The sequence below is a fragment of the Tupaia chinensis genome, unplaced genomic scaffold (genome assembly GCF_000334495.1).
Source record: "Tupaia chinensis unplaced genomic scaffold, TupChi_1.0 Scaffold000322_1, whole genome shotgun sequence".
Taxonomy (NCBI): Eukaryota; Metazoa; Chordata; class Mammalia; order Scandentia; family Tupaiidae; genus Tupaia; species Tupaia belangeri.
Window position 1 is genome coordinate 558,477 of NW_006159816.1, and position 19,304 is coordinate 577,780.

A 19,304-nucleotide genomic window follows, 5' to 3' on the forward strand; every position below is an offset into this window, starting at 1 on the left:
ACTCACTGAACTGACCGGAAGCGATGCTCAAAGGTCAAGGGGCTCAGACGGGTCCTGGAGCCCCACCGGGTTGGACTCCTCCAAGAGATAAATATTTTTTAAAAGAATTATTTGTTATTGTTGTTGTTTTAATTTGACCAGAAAGAAACAGAGAGAGAGAGAAAGGGAAAGTGAGAAAGCAAGCCACCGGGTCTGGAAATTGAACTGCAGTCAGCCATATGGGAGTTCAGCGCCTTAGCCACCATGCCACCTGCCAACCTCGACAGAGATAATTCTTACATGTTTCTTCAAAGTATCTGTTTGCTTTAGAAAAATTACATGGTATGGTCATTCTGGCTGCCATGTAAGGAAAAATATCAAGATGCACCTTGACCAGATGGTCAAGTGAGATCAGTATCCTTCATCCTTTCTTCTATTTCCTTTGGTCACCACCATCCCCTTTATTTCATTATAGAATTATAACATTTATCGAATGAAAAAAAAAACTAAAGGGGCCAGCAGGTGGCATGGTAGTTAAGGTGCTGGACAATCACACACGGTTGACCATGGTTTGAGTTCTGGACCTGGTGGCTTGCTTTCTCACTTTCCCTCTTTCTCTCTCAGTGTCTCTCTCTGGTCAAATTAAAATAAATGACTAAATAAATAAAATTAAATTAATAATCTTTTAAAAAATAAAAGATGAGAGTTAAATATAAATTTCAGATAAACAAAGAATCATTTTAGTGTAAGTATGTACCTAATATTTGATGGGACACATTTATACTAAGAAAGAAAGAGAAAGCTTGTATTAAAAGGATATAGTATGTAATTTCATATGAAGAAAACAGGTCCACATCCATGTCTTTTCCATATTACAATGTCAATTATTGTTAACAGATGGCTCTGAGAAAGGTTAGTACCTAAAACCTGTTTGGAAACCAGGTCATTTTTTTAAGAGTTTTTTTTTTTTTTTTTTTTGCCATAGGGCACATGTGCTTGCTATATGCTTGCTGGAGAGAGACAGAGAGAGGTAGACAGGAAGCAAGAAATCACCCCCTGGGGGTGTGACCATACCACAATCCCTTCTCCTCCATTCTCCTCTTGGAGTTTTGGGCACACACACACATGTACATACATGGTGCTAATTTTTAAGCTGCCAGATCTGTAACTTGAACCACATTCCACTATGTGGGAGTCCATCGACATAACCATTTATGCAATCTGCTGGTCTTTCGCCTTTTTTAAAAATAATTATTTGTTTAATTTTATTTATTTTTATTATTTTAATTTGCTATAGGGCACATGTACTCATCCAAGAGAGACCTAGAAAGAGAGGGAAAGTGAGAAAGCAAGCTGCCAGGTTGGGACTCAAACCATTGCCACGTGGGAGTCCAGCCCTTATGAGGAGTCAGGCTTTTAGCTTTTTGTGAAAAGATCTTGTTAAAAGTCAGTTAATGGACTGAGAAAGGTTTCCATTCAAATGTAAATATATAAGACTGTTGGTTTTTATTTTTGTCATTAAATCAAGGCAAAAAGAAATGGCCAAAAGAAAAGTGACATTACCTAGAACCACCTTTTAAAAACGCAAAGAAAACATAACTTAGGATTTAAAACAAACCCGAATCTCCCATGGCTACTTTTCCAAATTCTCAAATCTTCCTGATTTTTGAAGGCCAGTCCCCCAAATAGGGGCTTATTTTTGCTACAACAGAAAATATTGTTGGGAAGATGGAGGTGTTCTATATGGGGCACCCAGGTCACTGAGCTCTTTCGTTTTTATCCCGCAGGGAACAGTAACTTCGAAGTGTTTCCAATGTAGGAAGGCCAAGCCCTAATTGTAGAAGGATTTATTAAAAAACTACTGCTGGGCTATGTGAAGACTAGATGGGCAAAGGTAGAAGCAGGGAGACAAGTTTGGAGGTATTTCCCAAAGTCCATTTTCATTCCCAGAAATAGTATTTATAATATTCATTTTGGTCGTTCTTCCTTTGAATTAACCATTTCCTTTCTCAAAGTCAACTCGATTGCTATTTCAGTGTGATCATTTATTTCCTATTACATTTTGTCCTTCACCATCTTTAGTGTTTTAGTTTAATAATTTATCAGTATAATATTCTGGAATTTTCTTTTCAGTAACTTCTTAGAGCCATCCTACTTGACTATATTTATAGAATTGGCTTAAGAAATACTATATACAGGGACCAGTAGATGGTATAGTGTTTATATCACTGGACTTCCACATGGCTGGATTGCAGTTGGATTCCCAGACCTGTTGGTTTGTAATTCACGCCAGGAGCATGTGCTTGCCCGCCCAAGATCCCAAAAGAAGAATGAAGAAGGGATTGAGGCATGGCCATCCTTCCTGGGGAGTGATTTCTCACTCTTTCACTGTATGTCTCTCTCTCTCTCTCTTTCTTTCTCTCTCAGGAGCACACATGCCCTAAGGCAAAATCCTCTTAAAAAAAATAAAAGAAATTCTACACACATCATATAGATTGTAGAATTTAATAGATCTAACATTATCCAAAAACAAGAAAAGATCTATTTAGCACTATAATCTTGATCACATTTTACCAAAAATTGAAATAGTTATAGCTTCTAAGAAGACCTATAGGTTTTCTGTTTGCATTTCTGTTTATTTCTTTGAGGACTATTGACAGAAAACTCTGCAGAAATAAAAATTAGTGCAGTGTATTGCTAAGCACGAGGATGAATGACCTGACCTGGAGAAAGACAAAAGCATTCCCCGGTGGTGCTCAGATACAGTAGTTTCGTATTTTACATAGTTCTGAGAGCAAGGAGAGTTGTCAATCGGCAAAAGGAGTCTTTTACTTTGGCCTGACCAAAAAAGGTGGGACATCTAGAAGTGGAGGGTTGTAGGTTATAAGTGAATTTGAAATTCTTATATTAGTAATTGGTTAAAGAAAAGCACAAGTCTCTGCTCCTGAAAGAAAGAAAATAATGTGCTTATCAGAAGGCTTACTATTCATCATAAAAACACTATGCCTGGAGAAGGACATAGCATCCCACCTTCTTTTTTCTTTTTGAGCGATTTTTGCTATAAAGAGACAGAGAAACAGAAAGAGAGAAATCGCCCCCCAGAGGGGATGGTCACACCATAATCCCTTCTCTTTCATTCTCCTCTCAGGATCTTGGGCACACACACACACATGCCCAGCATGAGTGCCAGTTCTAGGATTCCAACAGCAGTCACCATGTAGGATTCCAGTGCTTTAACCGCTACATCACCTGATGGCTCCACATCCCATTTTTAATAGACATAAATGGTTTTTTTTTTTTTTTTTTTTTTTGGGGGTTTTTCCTTTTGGGCGGGGGGGAGAGGTTTTCGCTATAGGGCGCGTGCATTTGCCAGACAGACAGAGAGAGACATATAGACAGAAAGCAAGAAATCACCCCCCAGGGGGAATGGTCACGCCACAATCCCTTCTCCTCCATTCTCCTCTCGGTATCTTGGGCATGCACGCACACGCGCCCGGCATGAGTTTTAAGCCACCAGGTCCGGGATGCGAACCGCAGTCGACTACGTGGGAGTCCAGCGACATAGCCATTACGCTAACTGCTGGTTCCCCATAAGTGGTTTGTTAATATTCATAGGCCTCTTCAAAATTTGTAGGTATGACTCTCTGAGGCCTATGGCAACAACTTTGGAATAGGAAAATGTGTCAGAATTCTGTCCTTAGTATCTTTTATAAGTCAGGATAAATGCATTAATCTAAAAATTTGGGGGAAAAATTAATAAATTAACATTTCCTTGCCTAGTTTATTAATATATTGATTGGTGATAATATCTAGCATTTACTTATCACTTATGTACAAAGCAATGTATTTATTAGATTCTATAAATTTTATAAAACTTCAGTTTTCCATAGTTAAGATAGGTAAATATTTTGGTTCAGTGGTTATTATAATGTGGGTCATGATATAGTTTCAGAGAAAAAAGTGTAATTGAGAATAATTTTACTAACTACCTTTAATAGCTCCCTTTCCCTTAATATTTAAGTAAAACTATACTAAGCAAGCTATCTAATATAATGAACAATAAGTACAGTATTGGTTTCTCATGACTCCAATCTAAAAATTAAATTGAATTGAGCATTCACAATTAGAAACAAAAACTTCCATAATGTGACTGATTTTATTTATTTTTTAAAGAATTACTTATATTGATTTGTTATTATTATTATTAATATTTAATTTTCTATAGAGCACATACGTTCACTAGAGAAGATAGAGAGGGAAAGTGAGAAAGTAGGCTGCCATATCTAGGACTTGAACCACAATCGACCATGTGGGATACCAGCAGCTTAACCATCATGCCACTTGCTTTCCCTGTGGCTGTCTTAAAACCAAACTATTTGGGGGACCAGCAGATGGCATAATGGTTATGTCACTGAACTCCCACTAGTTGACTGTGGTTCAAGTCCCAGAACTGGTGCCTTGAAACTCTTGCCAAAATCCCAAGAAAAGAATGAAGAAGAGATTGTAACATGGCCATCTCCCCCCCACCTGGGAGATGATTTCCTGCTTTCTGTCTCTCTGTCTCTCCAGTGAGCATACATGCTCTATAGGAAAAAAATCTATTAAAAAAAGAAAACACAATTTGTTCATATCATCTTTATGTACATTTTTTTTTGGGGGGGAGAGGGTTTTTTTTGTTTGTTTGTTTGTTTTTTTGCTATAGGGTGCATGCGCTCGCCAGACAGAAAGAGAGAGACAGAGAGATAGAAAGAGAGAAATCACCCCCCCAGGGGGGATGCCACGCCGCAATCCCTTCTCCTCTGTTCTCCTCCCGGGATCTTGGGCACACATGCACACGCCCAGCGTGAGTTTTAAGTCACTGGGTCGGGATGCGAACCACAGTTGACTGCGCGGGAGTCCAGCAACATAGCCATTACACTAACTGCTGGTCCCTATGTAAATTATTTTTGATTCAAGTTCATAATTCGAGTTTACGTCATACCTTGGGTTAGCTTGCTATACTGGCCATACCACAGAATTAAAACAAAACATGATTTCCAGCACAAGTGACTTTTTAAAAAAAGAGTGGTCCAAGTCTCAGTTTTTGGAGTGAGAACTTGGGGACAAATTTTATTTTAGACAGCCACTAGCTGTGAGACCAAGAAATCAATTTATCTTCTCTGGTGGAAAATGTCACTACTCCTTCCTGGGTTGTTAAGAGGATGAAGTTCTTAATATGCATACAAAGCAACTAGAACAGGATATACACTGAATAAATGCTGAATAACTAGTACTGGTTTTGTTCAGTGTAATAGTTTTGTTAAAAAGATACAACACTGGCGCAAGCAGATCGCATGGTGGTTAAACCCATAGACTCTCATTTGGACAATCACACTTGCAGCCCCAGATCTGGTCGCTTGAAAATCAAGCCAGGTGCATGTTTTATGCATGCCCAAAATTCCAAGAAGAGAATGGAGAAGAGATTGTAGCATGGTCATTCCCCTTGGGGAGTTATTTCTCACTTTCTTTTTTTCTCTGTCTCACTCTGTCTCTCCAGCAAGCGTATATGCCCTATGGCAAAAACCTAAAAAAAAGAAAAACAGAATGAACATGAAGAGCAGAGATTGTCTTGAGACTTCATGTCTCTCATTCCCTATTTCTTGTCCAAGACTTTAAGACTTTGATTTTGTTGATGATTATATGGATTTAGAATGTTCTAAAACTCCACTAAGTGTGTTTTTCTTCCAAAACATGCAAATACTGTATTTAGAATAGTTTTTCTTTTTTTTGGAGAGATTTTCACTGTAGGGTGCGTGCGCTCGCCAGACAGACAGAGAGAAACATAGAGACAGAAAGTGAGAAATCACCCCCCAGGGGGGATGGCCACGTCGCAATCCCTTCTCCTCCTTTCTCCTCTCGGGCTCTTGGGCACGCACGCACACGCGCCCGGCGTGAGTTTTTTTAAGCCACCGGGTCTGGGACACGAACCGCGGTCGACTACGTGGGAGTTCAGTGACATAGCCATTACGTTAACTGCTGGTTCCTTAGAATAGTTTTTCTTTAAAATGATTAAAATAACAATATTTAAGAATTGTGAGTGGGAGAGAATAAGGGAGAGAAAGAGAAAGCATCTAGTTCTTTAGGAGAGATGTTAACATTCACAGTTCACTCCGTCGGTAACTTTAAATCCAGAAGAGTTAAAGGATAAATAATGTTAATTTTTGTGAATGCTTTTATATTTTAAAAGTAGCATCTTTTGTATTCGCATACATTAGGAAAAATATGATGTGACTACTGATAGTTAAGGAAATGTTCCACTGTAGGACAATAAAAGGCTGAATGAACCTTTCTTCTTTTCATGATTCTACAGGGATCTTCGGAACCTAGTGATTGAAATGGTTTTATCCACAGACATGTCAGGTCACTTCCAGCAAATTAAAAATATAAGAAACAGTTTGCAGCAGCCTGAGGGGTAGGTTATTTTCCTTTGCCATGTCAGAGATCCTCGGACTTGGATTCAGTAAAGATGGTAACTACTTACTTCATTCTGATCATCTGAGCATGTCCTTGGTTTGACAGGATTGACAGAGCCAAAACCATGTCCCTGATTCTCCATGCGGCAGACATCAGCCACCCAGCCAAATCCTGGAACCTGCATTACCGGTGGACCATGGCACTGATGGAAGAGTTTTTCCTACAGGTGTGTCTGTTCACACTCTGTGCAATTGTTTTTAGGAATAATGACTGTGCATAGTGACATAGAGCTTCTCTGGACAGAGTCCAGGGCTTGTAGCTTACTATTATCAGCTGGCCACAACACGGCCTGAAGTGGTTTGAAAAAGTTTATTAATCTTTCAGATATTATGTATTAAATAATCCTATATAGTGTCATATGTTGTAAGAGCATCAAGTCTTGGCTGGCAGATGCCATTTTCAGGAGAGAAAAAAAAACCACGAATTAGAATTATCTGCTGTTAGTAGGAAGTGTTAGAACACAGACAGCAAGTATTTTCTTAATATTGAGTTATCAGAACAGTTATGATGTATTTTTTCTGTTTTTCTACGCAAAAATGCATCATGCCTTTTTCAATAACCCAATACAAATGGGAAGACAAAGATATATAATATACCTTAGTGGCCAGAATTTAGGCATATGTGCATAGCTGGTGAGCATATAACTAACTTAAAAAAAAATCTACTGGAATGTGAGAAAGTAAGTCTGGATATGGGGAATGGCCAGGGTTCTCTGCCACAGCAGACCTCTTTTTTCTCCACAGTATCCCTGTTCTGTGTCAGCCCTCCCCCTCCACCTGGGGCACTGTAACAATCAGGATGCAAAGTTAGCACCGTATCCTAAATGTTAAGAGTTCAGACTTGCCTCCATTTCAGACGCCAGCCAGAGACCACAGGACACCAGCACTACTGACGATTATTAATTCAGAAGTTGCCTCAGCTCTCCCTAGGTGTGATAATTTGCTAGAACAACTCATAGAACTTGAGAAAGTGCTACACTTTTGATTACAGTTATATTTAAAAGATATCATTCAGAAGTAGCCAAATAAAGAAGTACATAGGACAAAATCTACAAAAGCCCTGGGCCCCTGGGCATGGATACTCTATGCTGTTTTCTGGAGGAGTTAGGGTGTATCACCCTTCTAGTTCATTGGTGTGTTCACCAACCTGGGACTACCACTGAGTCTCAGTGTCCAGAGTATTTATCAGGATTTTATTAAATAAACATGACTGATGAAATCATTGCTCATGTGATTGAACTCAATCTCTGCCCCTCTCCTCTTAAACAGGGTTAGACTGCCCCAAAGTTTCAACTCTTGAATCATGTGATTGGTCTTTCTGGTGACCAGCCCCCATCCTGAAGCTATGTAGTGGTCTGCCAAGAGTCATGTCATTCATTGTCAGAGCAGAGAGTCTCCTATCTCTCAGGAAATTCCACAAGGTTTTGAAGCTCTTTGCCAGATATATTTCTTATTATAGTACAGTACCAATTAGAGAAGCTTCTCTTTTATTTCTTAATTTTTTTTAATTTTTTTGAGAGGTTTTTGCTATAGGGCATGTGCGCTTGCCAGACAGAGAGAGACAGAGAGACAGAAAGCCAGAAATCACCCCCCAGGGGGGATGGCCACACCGCAATCCCTTCTCCTCCATTCTCCTCTCGGGATCTTGGGCACGCACACATGCACAACGTGCCCGGCGTGGGTTTTAAGCCACCGGGTCCGGGACGTGAGCCACGGTCGACTACGTGGGAGTCCAGCGACATAGCCATTACGCTAACTGCTGGTCTCCTCTTTAATTTCTTTGTTTTCAGTATTTATTTCCCGGTAGTATTTTTTATTTTGAATTTTAATTCAATGATTTTATACCTATTATGGAGACATAAACATCAAATGTATTATTGTATTTGGATGACTATTTCCATTTCCTATTGTCAATGGTTATGTAACTTTACTTTTTTAAAAATGTATTCAATCACTATATATAATTACAGCACGCAAAATGAATTTTCCTAGCATCAATACAATGCATATTATTCCAGTTCAAGATATTATTATATACATTATCATCAATAGATAATTTTCTACTAAATAGCATGACACAGAGGTCAGCATAGGTAGCCTGATGGTTAAAACACTGAACTTCAACAAGGCCAACTGCAATTCAGGTCCTGGATTGCTTTCTCATGGTCGCTCTCATTGACACTCACTCTCTCTCTCTCTCTCTCTCTCTGGTGATCTCACATGCCCTGTAACAAATTTCAAAAAATAATAGTAATGATATATAAAATTAAATAAATAACTTTCAAACAAAAAAAGAAAGAAGGACATCTCTAATGAGATTTGCTGAATATCATCTTCTAAATTTAAATAGTGTTATTACTGTCAAACTCACCACATTGGCCTGAGAAAGCCTCCATGCTCACTTACTTGAGTTCTTATAAGCAAGTCACAACCTAACGTAGAAGTGTTCTCTTAATAGCTGAGTCACAGCAGCTCTGCGTCAGTCAGTCACAACAGGTTTACTGTTTAAACTAGGTTCAAATATACAAACACTAAGCTGAAGCCACCCAACTATTCTCTACCTCACTTTGTTTTCTGTAGATTACTTTCCTTTTGCTGCCCATAAATATTATTCAATATGTGGCACCTCAGAGTGGTTCCCAACTAGCTATCAGGGATGCCCAATTTTGCAAACTGATCTTTGCTCAGTTAAATGCTGCTTAGCTAGATTTGTCTATAAGTTTTTTCTTTTTCTTTTTTAAAATAATACTAAAAATTGTTTGAAAAAGTGTTTTAATATTTCAATAATTCTGTGCAAAAAAAGTTGATAAAATATGAAAATATATAAAATTCTAAAGGCTAGCTGCCTTTTATGGTCAATTAAAAATGATAACTTCATATACTCAACCAATCATTAAACATAAAATGGTAAATCCAAATAGAACTTAGAGACCCTAAAGAATAACCCTCTCATATTAGAAACGAAAAAAACAGAAACATAAAGAGATAAAATGACTTTTGCCAGGTAAAGAAGATATTTTTAAATGAATTGAATGATAATGAAAATACAACATACTGAAATACTAGATTCACTAAAGTACCACTTAGAGGAAATTTTATAGCTTTAAATGCTTATATTAGAAAAGAACAAAACCATACAATTAATTATTTATATTCCTACCTAAGACGCTAAGAGAAGTTAAGAAAATGGAAAATGTTAATGGAAAAGATAATAAAGATAAAAGCAAAAGTCAATGGACTAGAACTTGTATAGCCAAAGTTAATAAATAGAACCATTTGTTCTATGATAAAGTAATGAAACTACTCGTAGGGCCAAAAAAAAGAGAAACAATATAAATAAAATCGAGGATGTTATTACAGATCCAACATACATCAAAAGCGTAAGAAATATTATGCACAATTTATGCTTAAAAATGAACAACTTACAAAATTGTCAAATTCTTTGAAATATATAATTATCAAAAACAGATGAAAAAACTATATCTGAATGTTCATATACCTGTTTTTAAAAATTGAATTAAACTCTTCTCATGAAGAAAAAATTCAATATTAGACAGCTTCAACTTAATTCTTTTTTTTTTACTTTTTAAATTTAATTTAATTTTAATTTAATGTAAATTAAAATCTATCTTTACAGTGTACAACACTGAGTTTTCCTGCATGAATACCATGCATATCCAGTCAAGATAAAGACATTACTACAGACATCATCCATCAGCAGCAAACAGCTTTACAATTTTTGTCAGTTAAACATACTTTTTAAAATTCTTCCCTTGTTCCCCTCCCTCCCTCTATTACCCACTCGTTTTACTCCTATCCTTACTTTCTCTAGTATCTACCATTGCCTTCCCTTCTATACCTTCCAAACTTTCAGTTCCTGCTATATAGCAGCGATTATTGGTATATATTTTGTGGGGACATATAAAGTCTGTCTTTCATAGTCTGGCTTGCTTCAATTAGCATTAAATCTTCCATATTTGTCCACTTTGTATAAAACATCAGAGTCTCATTTTTATGGCTGCATGGTATTCCATAGAGTACATATGCCACATCTTTCAGTCCAATTTTTGGACATTTGGATTGATTCCATGTGCTAGCAATTGTAAATAATGCTACAATAAATATGGATGTGCAAGTGCTTTTCTGACTGAGGGTTTTTTTATCCTTTTGGTAAATACTTAAGAGTGGAATCACTGGGTGGTACTGCAGTTCTATTTGTAGCTTTCTGAGGAATCGACAAAATAGTTGTACTAATTTGCATTCCCACCAACAGTGTAGGAGAGTTCCCTTTTCACCACATCCTTGTCAGAACTTATCATTATTTATTTTCTTTAAATTTTAGTCATTCTGACTGGAGTTAAGTGGCATCTCATTGTGATTTTGATTGGTTTTCCCTTATGATAAGAGATGTCAAGCATGTTTTTATATGCTTTTCGGCCATTTGTACGTCTTCAGAGAATTGTCTGTTCAGTTCATTTTCCCATCTTTTAATTGGATTGATTAATTTTGTGTGTTAGCTGCTTGAATTTCCTGAATAGTCTATCTATCAGTTCCTTATCCGAGGTAGAGTTTGAAAATATATTCTCCCACTCTGAGGGTTGTCTTCTCACTCTTCTTATTTTTTCTTTTGCTGTACAGAAGCTTCTCAGCCTATTATAGTCCCAGTTGTCTACTTTGGGGACTATTGCCTGTGCTTAGGAGGTCTTCTTTAAGAAGTCTTTACCTACTCCAAGTTCTCCCAGACTTTTTCTGGTGCTTTCCACAAGTATTCTTATAGTTTGAGATTTTATATATAGATCATCAATCCATTTTATTATTTTTTTTTTTTTAGTGATGAGAGATAAGTTTCATTCTCTTGCAGGCAGATATCCAGTTCTCCCAGCACCATTTGTTGAAGAGATTTTTTCCCCACTGGTTATCTTGTATCCTCTTTCAAGGATCAGTTGGCTGTATGTTTTGGGGCTCATTTGAGGGTGCTCAATTCTGTTCCATTGGTCTACATGTCTGTTTTTGTATCAATACCATGCTGTTTTAATTATCAAAGCTTTGTAATATGTTTTGAGGACAGGAAATGAGTTGCCACCTTCTTTATTCCCCTTGTATACTCTTGCTTTGGCAATAAGGGGCTTTTAATGCTTTTAGGTAAATTTTCTGATCTTTTTTTTTATTTCTGTGAGCAATATCTCTGGTAGTTTGATTGGGATTGCATTAAATTTGTAGATTAATTTGGGTAGGAATGACATCTTGATTATATTAATTCTTCCAATCAGGGAACATGGGGTGTTTTTCCACTTTTTCATACCATTTTTAATTTCTTTTTCTAGTGTTTCATAGTTTTCCTTGTAGAAAGCTTTAACATCTTTGGTAAGGTTTATTCCTAGATTTCTTATTGGTTTTGTGACTATTGTAAATGGGATTTATTTCTTCACTTCTGTCTCAGTTTTCCCATTGATGGTGTATAAAAGTGCTATATATTTTTGTATGTCAATTTTGTATCTTGCCACTTTACTATATTTATTTTTCACTTCCAGGAGTTTTTTGTGGATTCTTTTCATTTTCTATGTATAGCATCATATCATCTGCAAATAGAGATAATTTCACTCCTTCTTTTCCTATTTGGATGCCTTTTGACTCTCTTGTCTACGTGCATTGGCTAAAACTTCCAATACTACATTTAAAAGTAGTAGAAAAAGTTGGCAGCCTTGTCTTGTTCTAGTCCCAATCAGTATGATGTTACCTATGGGTTTTTCATAGATGGTTTTTATTGTTTTCAGGAATGTCCTTCTCTGTCAATTTTGCTGAGAGTCTCAATTATGAAGGGATGCTGTATTTTATCAAATGCTTTTATTCTGCATCAGTTGACATATTTTGTCATGTCCTTGTCTGGTTTTGGAATTCAGATGATGGAGGCTTCGTAGAATGAATTCAGGAGGGTTCCTTACTTTTGAATTTTTAGAAATAGTTTAAGGAGAATTGGAATTAGTTCTTCTTTAAAGATTTTGTAGAATTCAGAATTAAAGCCATCTGGACCTCGGCGCTATTTTGTTGGGAGACTGTTTTTCGATGCAATAGGGTATCAGACTTTCGCTTTGTTTTGTCCTTTTTTTTCCCCCCCCCCCCCGTTTTTGTTTTAATGGCTCTCTTGGGCAATAGCAGTCATTGTGCAAACTCCATATGTTCATAAATGGACAAGCTTTGCTTAAATAATCTTAATATTTTGCTCTCTAAAAGGAGAGAAAAGCTCGTATGTTAATATAGACAACTACAAAATCAAGCCATCTCTGCTAGCATGGCTTCATGTCTTCCAATATGAGAGTCCTCTTAGATCATTGTAAATTGATTTAGGACTTGAGCTTTAAACAGCAAAATCTTGAATTGATTTCTCAGTTCTAGGTTTTAAAAAGTGAAAAAGTTTTAAATCCTCTTTAGGAACATACACAGCAAAAGTGGAAAATGTATACTAAAAGGTCAAAACCAGAGCTCTTACACTGCCAACAAGTATGTTTCTCAAGAGAATAAGTTTATCTTTATGAGACTTACACTAAAATTTGATATTGATTCCAGAAGGTAAACCTTTTTCTTGCATTCAACCAACTAAATGCACCTCTAGAACCCTTACTTATCCTTAGCCATGCCACATATTTCAGTCCCTCTTAGGTGGATAGAGCAGTGAATCGCAAACTCCTTGGAGTATGCAGTGTTCTAACTGGATCTGACACAAGCTATAATCTGCATATCTATGCAGATGCCCTTGAAACTGACAGGACTATGTTTTTTGCATGTGTTTTCTTACTTTGCTCCTCATATGAGCATCTGCGAAACTATCAATTTGTTGAAACCACAGTACCTTCTGGCTACATTTAGCCAGTGTAATGGGCTATCTCAGACAGTAAAAATAAGACTTTCATAAAATATTTGCTAATATGTTTATTTCTTCAGAATGGGCTAAGAATCTAAATACTTGATCCACTGCTGTGCTAGAGATTTTGAGGTTAACCAAATGTCTGTCCATAACTCATCCTAACCTTCAGCTGCAGTATAAATCTGAATGCCTTGTGTTTCTTGTTAAAGAAATTGTTTTATGTGGGGTCAGCAGGTGGTATGGTGGTTAGGGGCACTGGACTCCCACATGGTCGACCATGGTTCGAGTCCCGGACCTGGTGGCTTGCTTTCTCACTTTCTCTCTCTCTTGCTCTGTCCCTCTCTGGTCAAAATGAAATAAAATGAATGAGTAAATAAATAAAGTTAAATAAAATAATTTAAAAAAATAAATTGTTTTATGTATGTTGGTTAAATGTAAGAAGCCTAATAATATAGAGAGATTACTGGACCTGCCATCTTTCTGGCTGTGGATGATGTGAGCCTTCACCTTCTTACCTGTATCTATAATAACTACACCTTCTTACTCACACCAATTCTTCCTTCTCTGATGATTGTAAAGAATAAAATGATAGAATGAATGTACAAGGGATTTGTACCCTGTAAACTGTGATATAAAATATGAGAAATTGGTAACATTTATGATCTTTCTGGTCTATTTTAAGCTTTATATTTTTCTAAAGAGCTATCGATTGTGAATATTTTGTTATTTGATAGTTACTTAAAGACGAACCTTGGCAGATCTGGACACAAGTTAAAACACCCATTCTGAGCACAATCATAGATTTGAAAACGTAACCAATTGGAGTCAACAAGTCATATGGTAGGTAAGGTGTTGGACTTTCACATGGCCAACCAATGGGATCTGGCTGCATAATAGTCACACAGGGAACATGTGTGTGAGTGCCCAGAATCCCAGGAGGAGAATGGAGGAGAAAGGATTTCAGCGGTCATCCTCTTGGGGGCTGATTTCTCACTTTCCCTGCAGTGCGGTGAGGAGGGGGAGAATTTCTCACTTTCTCTCTCCCTCTGTCTCTCTCCGGCTAGTCCATGCACCCTATGGCCAAAAAAAAAGTAACCAATTAAGAGAAATATTCTTCTCTTTGCCAAATAGAGTACCAGGTTTAGAATTGCTTCAAGAGTTTTGAGCAAAATTAGAGACTAGATATTAATTCAAAAACTCAGAAAATGTACTCAAAAAAGAGCTGAGTTTTAGTACTTGTGAGATTAACAAGTTGTGTGTATGTGAATTAATATTTCAGAAAAATGCAGAGGAGTTTTAGAATATGTTGACTTCTATATCAATTTATTAATTTGTTGATTTTTATCTAACAAGTGAACTTAAATGGACACTAAGAATTTTTAAAACACAGTGTGTTTCTGGTGGACAAACCAATGTAGATCATGCTATTCATATTATCTTTTAAAAACACCATCAATATTACTCTAATTTTTGGTGCAACTACTTTAGTTAGGCTCACCCCCTAAAGCCATGGAAAATTTCAATAAGAGATCAGAATTGTATACAGAATTTGCAGTCCTGAGAAATGCTTATTTCGGATTCTTGTGGAAGCAGCTGGTGGTAGAGGAGGTAAGGAAATTCTCATTTCCGAGGCCCTTAGTCTCTTGTGAGAGTCATTGATACGATTAATGCCCTCTCTCAAATGTCTGCCCAGACCAACACAGCTGCTGCTGCCCTCTGACCGTCATGTGTGGAGTTGGAAGATCTCTATTCGTGTCAACTGTGACTAACAGGACAGAGAAACAGACATGGAAGCACCAGCCAAAGACTGCCCATTAGAAATGACAGATTTTATTTCTTCCCATTTTCTTCTTGAATACATGCTAAATTAGAAAGATAAGAAATTAACATGGTTAAATTTTTTACAAAATAATCTCTTCTATTGCAATATTGTACTGTGGTTTTCCATTCCTCAACTACTTATTTTGCAATACACACAAAAATTTATATAAAATCTATAATTATTATCACCTTGTTAGCCAAAGAAAAGGCATTGAAAATATAAGTTATTTGAAAAGAAAGGTCAGAGTGGTTATTTTACACTAAGATATATATCTCCAAGTTGCTCTTTTTCTTCATCATTATTAGAAGTAGTATATATTAGTCCATTATTGCATTGCCAATAGGATAGAAGTTTATTCAACTCACAGTTTCTAGATCCAAGTTTCAGGAATGAACTTCAGGCAAGGCTACATCATGACAAAGAGCATGGTCTTGAGCTGAGTGGTATCCATAATATTCTGACTGTTCTGGTCTCCTCCCCACTGGTAAGCCTCTCAGAATTCAATTATGGGGCTCTACCCCAATGAGTCATGTCCCAAGACCCCAGTCTGGAATATAATGAAAGGATTAAGCTTTCACTTAACATTTTTACATAATAAGCAAGTCCAAACATGTAAATTTGGCGAGATCAAACTCTTTTTTTAAAAGAATTATTTATTTAATTTAATTTTATTTTATTTATTCATTCATTTACTTTAGTTTGACCAGAGAGAGAGACACACACAGAGAGAGAGAGAGAGAGAGAGAGAGAAAGAGAATGAGAAAGTAAGAAAGTGAACTACCAGGTCCAGGACTAGAACCGTAATCAGCCATGTGGGAGTGTCCAGCGCCTTAACCACCACGCCACCTGCTGGTCCCAAGGACATCAAACTTTTAACACAGTATAAATTTGTTATCTTAAAATTAATTTTACTTTTCATAGCAATAAATTGCATTGGTTAGCTCATTGAGAGGCAAGGATCTGACATTAAAAAAAATAGAAATAATACTCCAAATTGCATAAAAGTAAAGAACTGTAGCTATGAACCAAGATAATAATTTAAAATGTAAAAATCAAAACTTCTAGTTTTGAGAGGCATACAAGTGCTGTAAACATCAAGTACAATTACACAGGGGGTTTTAACACTCTATAAAATATTTTTAAAACTAACAAAAAATACAATTATGCCATAGTATAAATTTTATTAAAAGTGTTTGTCACTATATCCATTAAACACTTAAACAATTTGATTACATATTCAAATTTTAAAAGGGCCTGTTTTTAGGAGAGGTGAAGAAGGTGATTCCATGTCTTAACTGGCTTAAATAAGTTGTACAAAGAAGGCTGAACTAGCAGGTGTATCTTGTCCTCTTCCAACTGTATACTCAAGTAGACCTGGTGGTCTCTCAGACTCAGCTCTCAGCCTTATGATGTCCCCTAGGCCGTAGTTTGTTGTCAGTGCAGTTTCTGTGACTACAGCTTAAGTTTTCATGGAAGAGGCTTCTCAAGATTTCTGTATTTCGTTCTCTCTTATCTTTTTCTTTCTCTTTCTTTCTTTTTTGCTTTTTCTTTCTTTCCATTTTCTTTTTTTTACTTTTTTTCTTTTTTCTTTTTTTGCCATAGGGTGTGTGTGCTTGGGGAAAGAGATGTAAAGAAGGAAAATGAGAAGTCACCTCCCAGGAGGGGAGGAGCATTTTATGGAAAATGAGAAGTCACCTCCCAGGAGGGGAGCATTTTGACTTATGTGAGCTGGTGTAACTCATGAAAGTATACAGCCAATAAAACAGGAGAAAAGAGAGCCCAAAACAATCTTTCAAATGGCCAGACAATTGAAGTGGACAGATACAAGGAAACATCTTCTCTCTTCTTTCATGTATATGCCTGTCCCCTTGAATACAAAGGAAAGACCCAGTTTTAGATAAATTTTACTAATAAATGTTTACCAAGAGCAGCCACTTTTATTTTAGGAGATGAAAATCTAATTACCTTTCATGATGTTAAAGCCAAACATATTCTTTTACGCAATCAATTAATCTACTTTAGATCAAATAATAAAAAATCATTGACATTTCCATTGTCTCTGAGAATCATATATCAGAATAAAATTATGCACACACAGTGTAAGAATGTTGAAAATATTCTTTTTTCCTTGTTGTGGGAGACTTAATAAAACTTGGTTACAAAATAGAGAGATATTTCAAAATGCTCATAGACTTTTAATAGCAAAAAAGCAATCAAATTATGAAATCTTTACACTGAAGATATGCAATGTATTTTGGGATTTAAAAATTTTTTCAAAGAAGCAGAAAAACCCATGAGTTGAATTGTTAATTAAATGCCAAATAACACACTGAGGTGACGATTTTGTGGTGATTAGAAATTCAAGAGAGCTGTTTGTCTCTTTACAACCAAGGGGTTGTAAACAAAAGTCTCCAAGTACTAAAAATGTTTGTATTTTTTTCCCCAACAAAGTTCCCCAAAATGATACCAAGAAAAAAAATATATAAATGTGGAATACAGTTTTTTGTTCTATATATGAAAAAATAGTGTCAATTAAATGAAAGAGCAGCTTCTAAGGTTTTGTTCTAGGCTGCTTATTATCTTAGCTTCTCCATTTCAAGTTTTTACTAATGTGCTTTTCTTTCCCCAGGGAGATAAAGAAGCTGAATTAGGGCTTCCCTTTTCCCCACTTTGTGATCGGAAGTCAACTATGGTGGCCCAGTCACAAATAGGTAATACCAAAGACTGTGATGGTGGAAAGTGAATAGGTGCTTCTCCTTCTTGAATGCCAACTCCATATTATTGAAAGGAATGGTTCCCATGCAAACCTCACTCCATACTCATGATAAATTTGATCTTTAGATTGATTTATATGCTGCTGAGTAATAACTATTAAAACATTTTCCCCAACTCAATTCAATTAAACAGTATTAGCAAACATAATTGTTGTTCTTATGGTCTTTTCACAAATAGAGATGTTTTTCCTTTTGCAAGAGATCGTGTTATTGTTTTGTTGTTATTTTGTATAATTTAGTTTCTTAGATATATCAGTAAAAATGTTGGTATATTGTTATTGCTAAGTTTCTATAGTATGCTTAATATATTAGCTCTATTTTTAGGAAAAAAAAGTTCTCATAAAACACACAGATAGGACAATAACAAAAAATTGGCAAAATGATATTGCTGCCATCCATAGTCATTCTTACCATCTGTATTTCTGTTGAGGGCTTTAAATCTAGCCCATTACTAAAACATATCATCACTATGCTTCAAGGTTCAAATATTTGGGATAGTTATTTCCTGACCCAGCATTTTCATCACGGAACTAAGTGACCAATGAACTTGGGAGGTTGTCACTTTTGCTCTGTAGTTAGGCCTCCTTCCATGAAGCTGTTAGGTGGTCAGCTATCAGGAAGCTGCTTGCTCTCACTTTTCCCCTTTCCATACAAATCCCAGTGGCTTTTTTTCCTACAGAACATAAAACAAGTATCTAAAAAGTTATTTAGTAGCAAGCAGAGAAGAACAGAAGTCTCTGAGGTTGTAATATAAATGCTGCCATGTTAGTAAAAGTTATGCCTTATTTAACAATTTATGTGGGGGTGGAGTGTTTTTTCAAAAGTTTGTGGAAAATGCATATTATGAAAAAATTATGCATGATTTTCAGAACTGTTTATACCAAAATAAATTTCCCCTTTCATTTTTCCATGAACTTTGAAAAATACTTCGAAATATCTTAGGCACTTAAAACCATAGGCAGGATTTGAAATTGAACCCTAGGTGGCCAATTAACATTGCTTTTACTTGAAAGCACCAACTATTAAAACACAAAACGATTGAAGTCTTTTTGAACAAACAATTTCTTAATATATATTATGAACAATCCAGTTACTTAAAATGTGAGTTCCCTTTATCAGAGCATTGGATGGATAATCTTCAAATGTGGGTATGTCTCAGGACATTGTCACCACCGGTCAGATGATGGCCCATTGCTCCCAGATGTGTTTGGGGCCATGAGCTCTTGATTTTCAGCACCACGTCTCTCCTGGAATCCACAGTGGTGATGTGTACACAGACGCAGAGCTTAGAATAGCTGCTGTCGCCTCCTCCATCTAAACACAGGATGGTGAATGCTTCCAGGGGACAATGCCCC

The 19,304-nt window shown here is 36.4% G+C and overlaps 1 protein-coding gene across 2 annotated transcripts in view; it reads left to right on the top strand.

The window, feature by feature from the left end:
• The window catches only part of PDE1A (phosphodiesterase 1A), a 302,238-nt gene that overhangs the window by 227,492 nt on the left and 55,442 nt on the right, over positions 1 to 19,304 (top strand). For both annotated transcript variants that reach the window (XM_006151626.3, XM_006151627.3), the window contains 3 exons: positions 6,329 to 6,430; positions 6,538 to 6,658; positions 17,805 to 17,886. In XM_006151626.3, the coding sequence (XP_006151688.1) occupies positions 6,329 to 6,430; positions 6,538 to 6,658; positions 17,805 to 17,886 (305 nt within the window). The remainder of the gene's footprint in view (positions 1 to 6,328; positions 6,431 to 6,537; positions 6,659 to 17,804; positions 17,887 to 19,304) is intronic.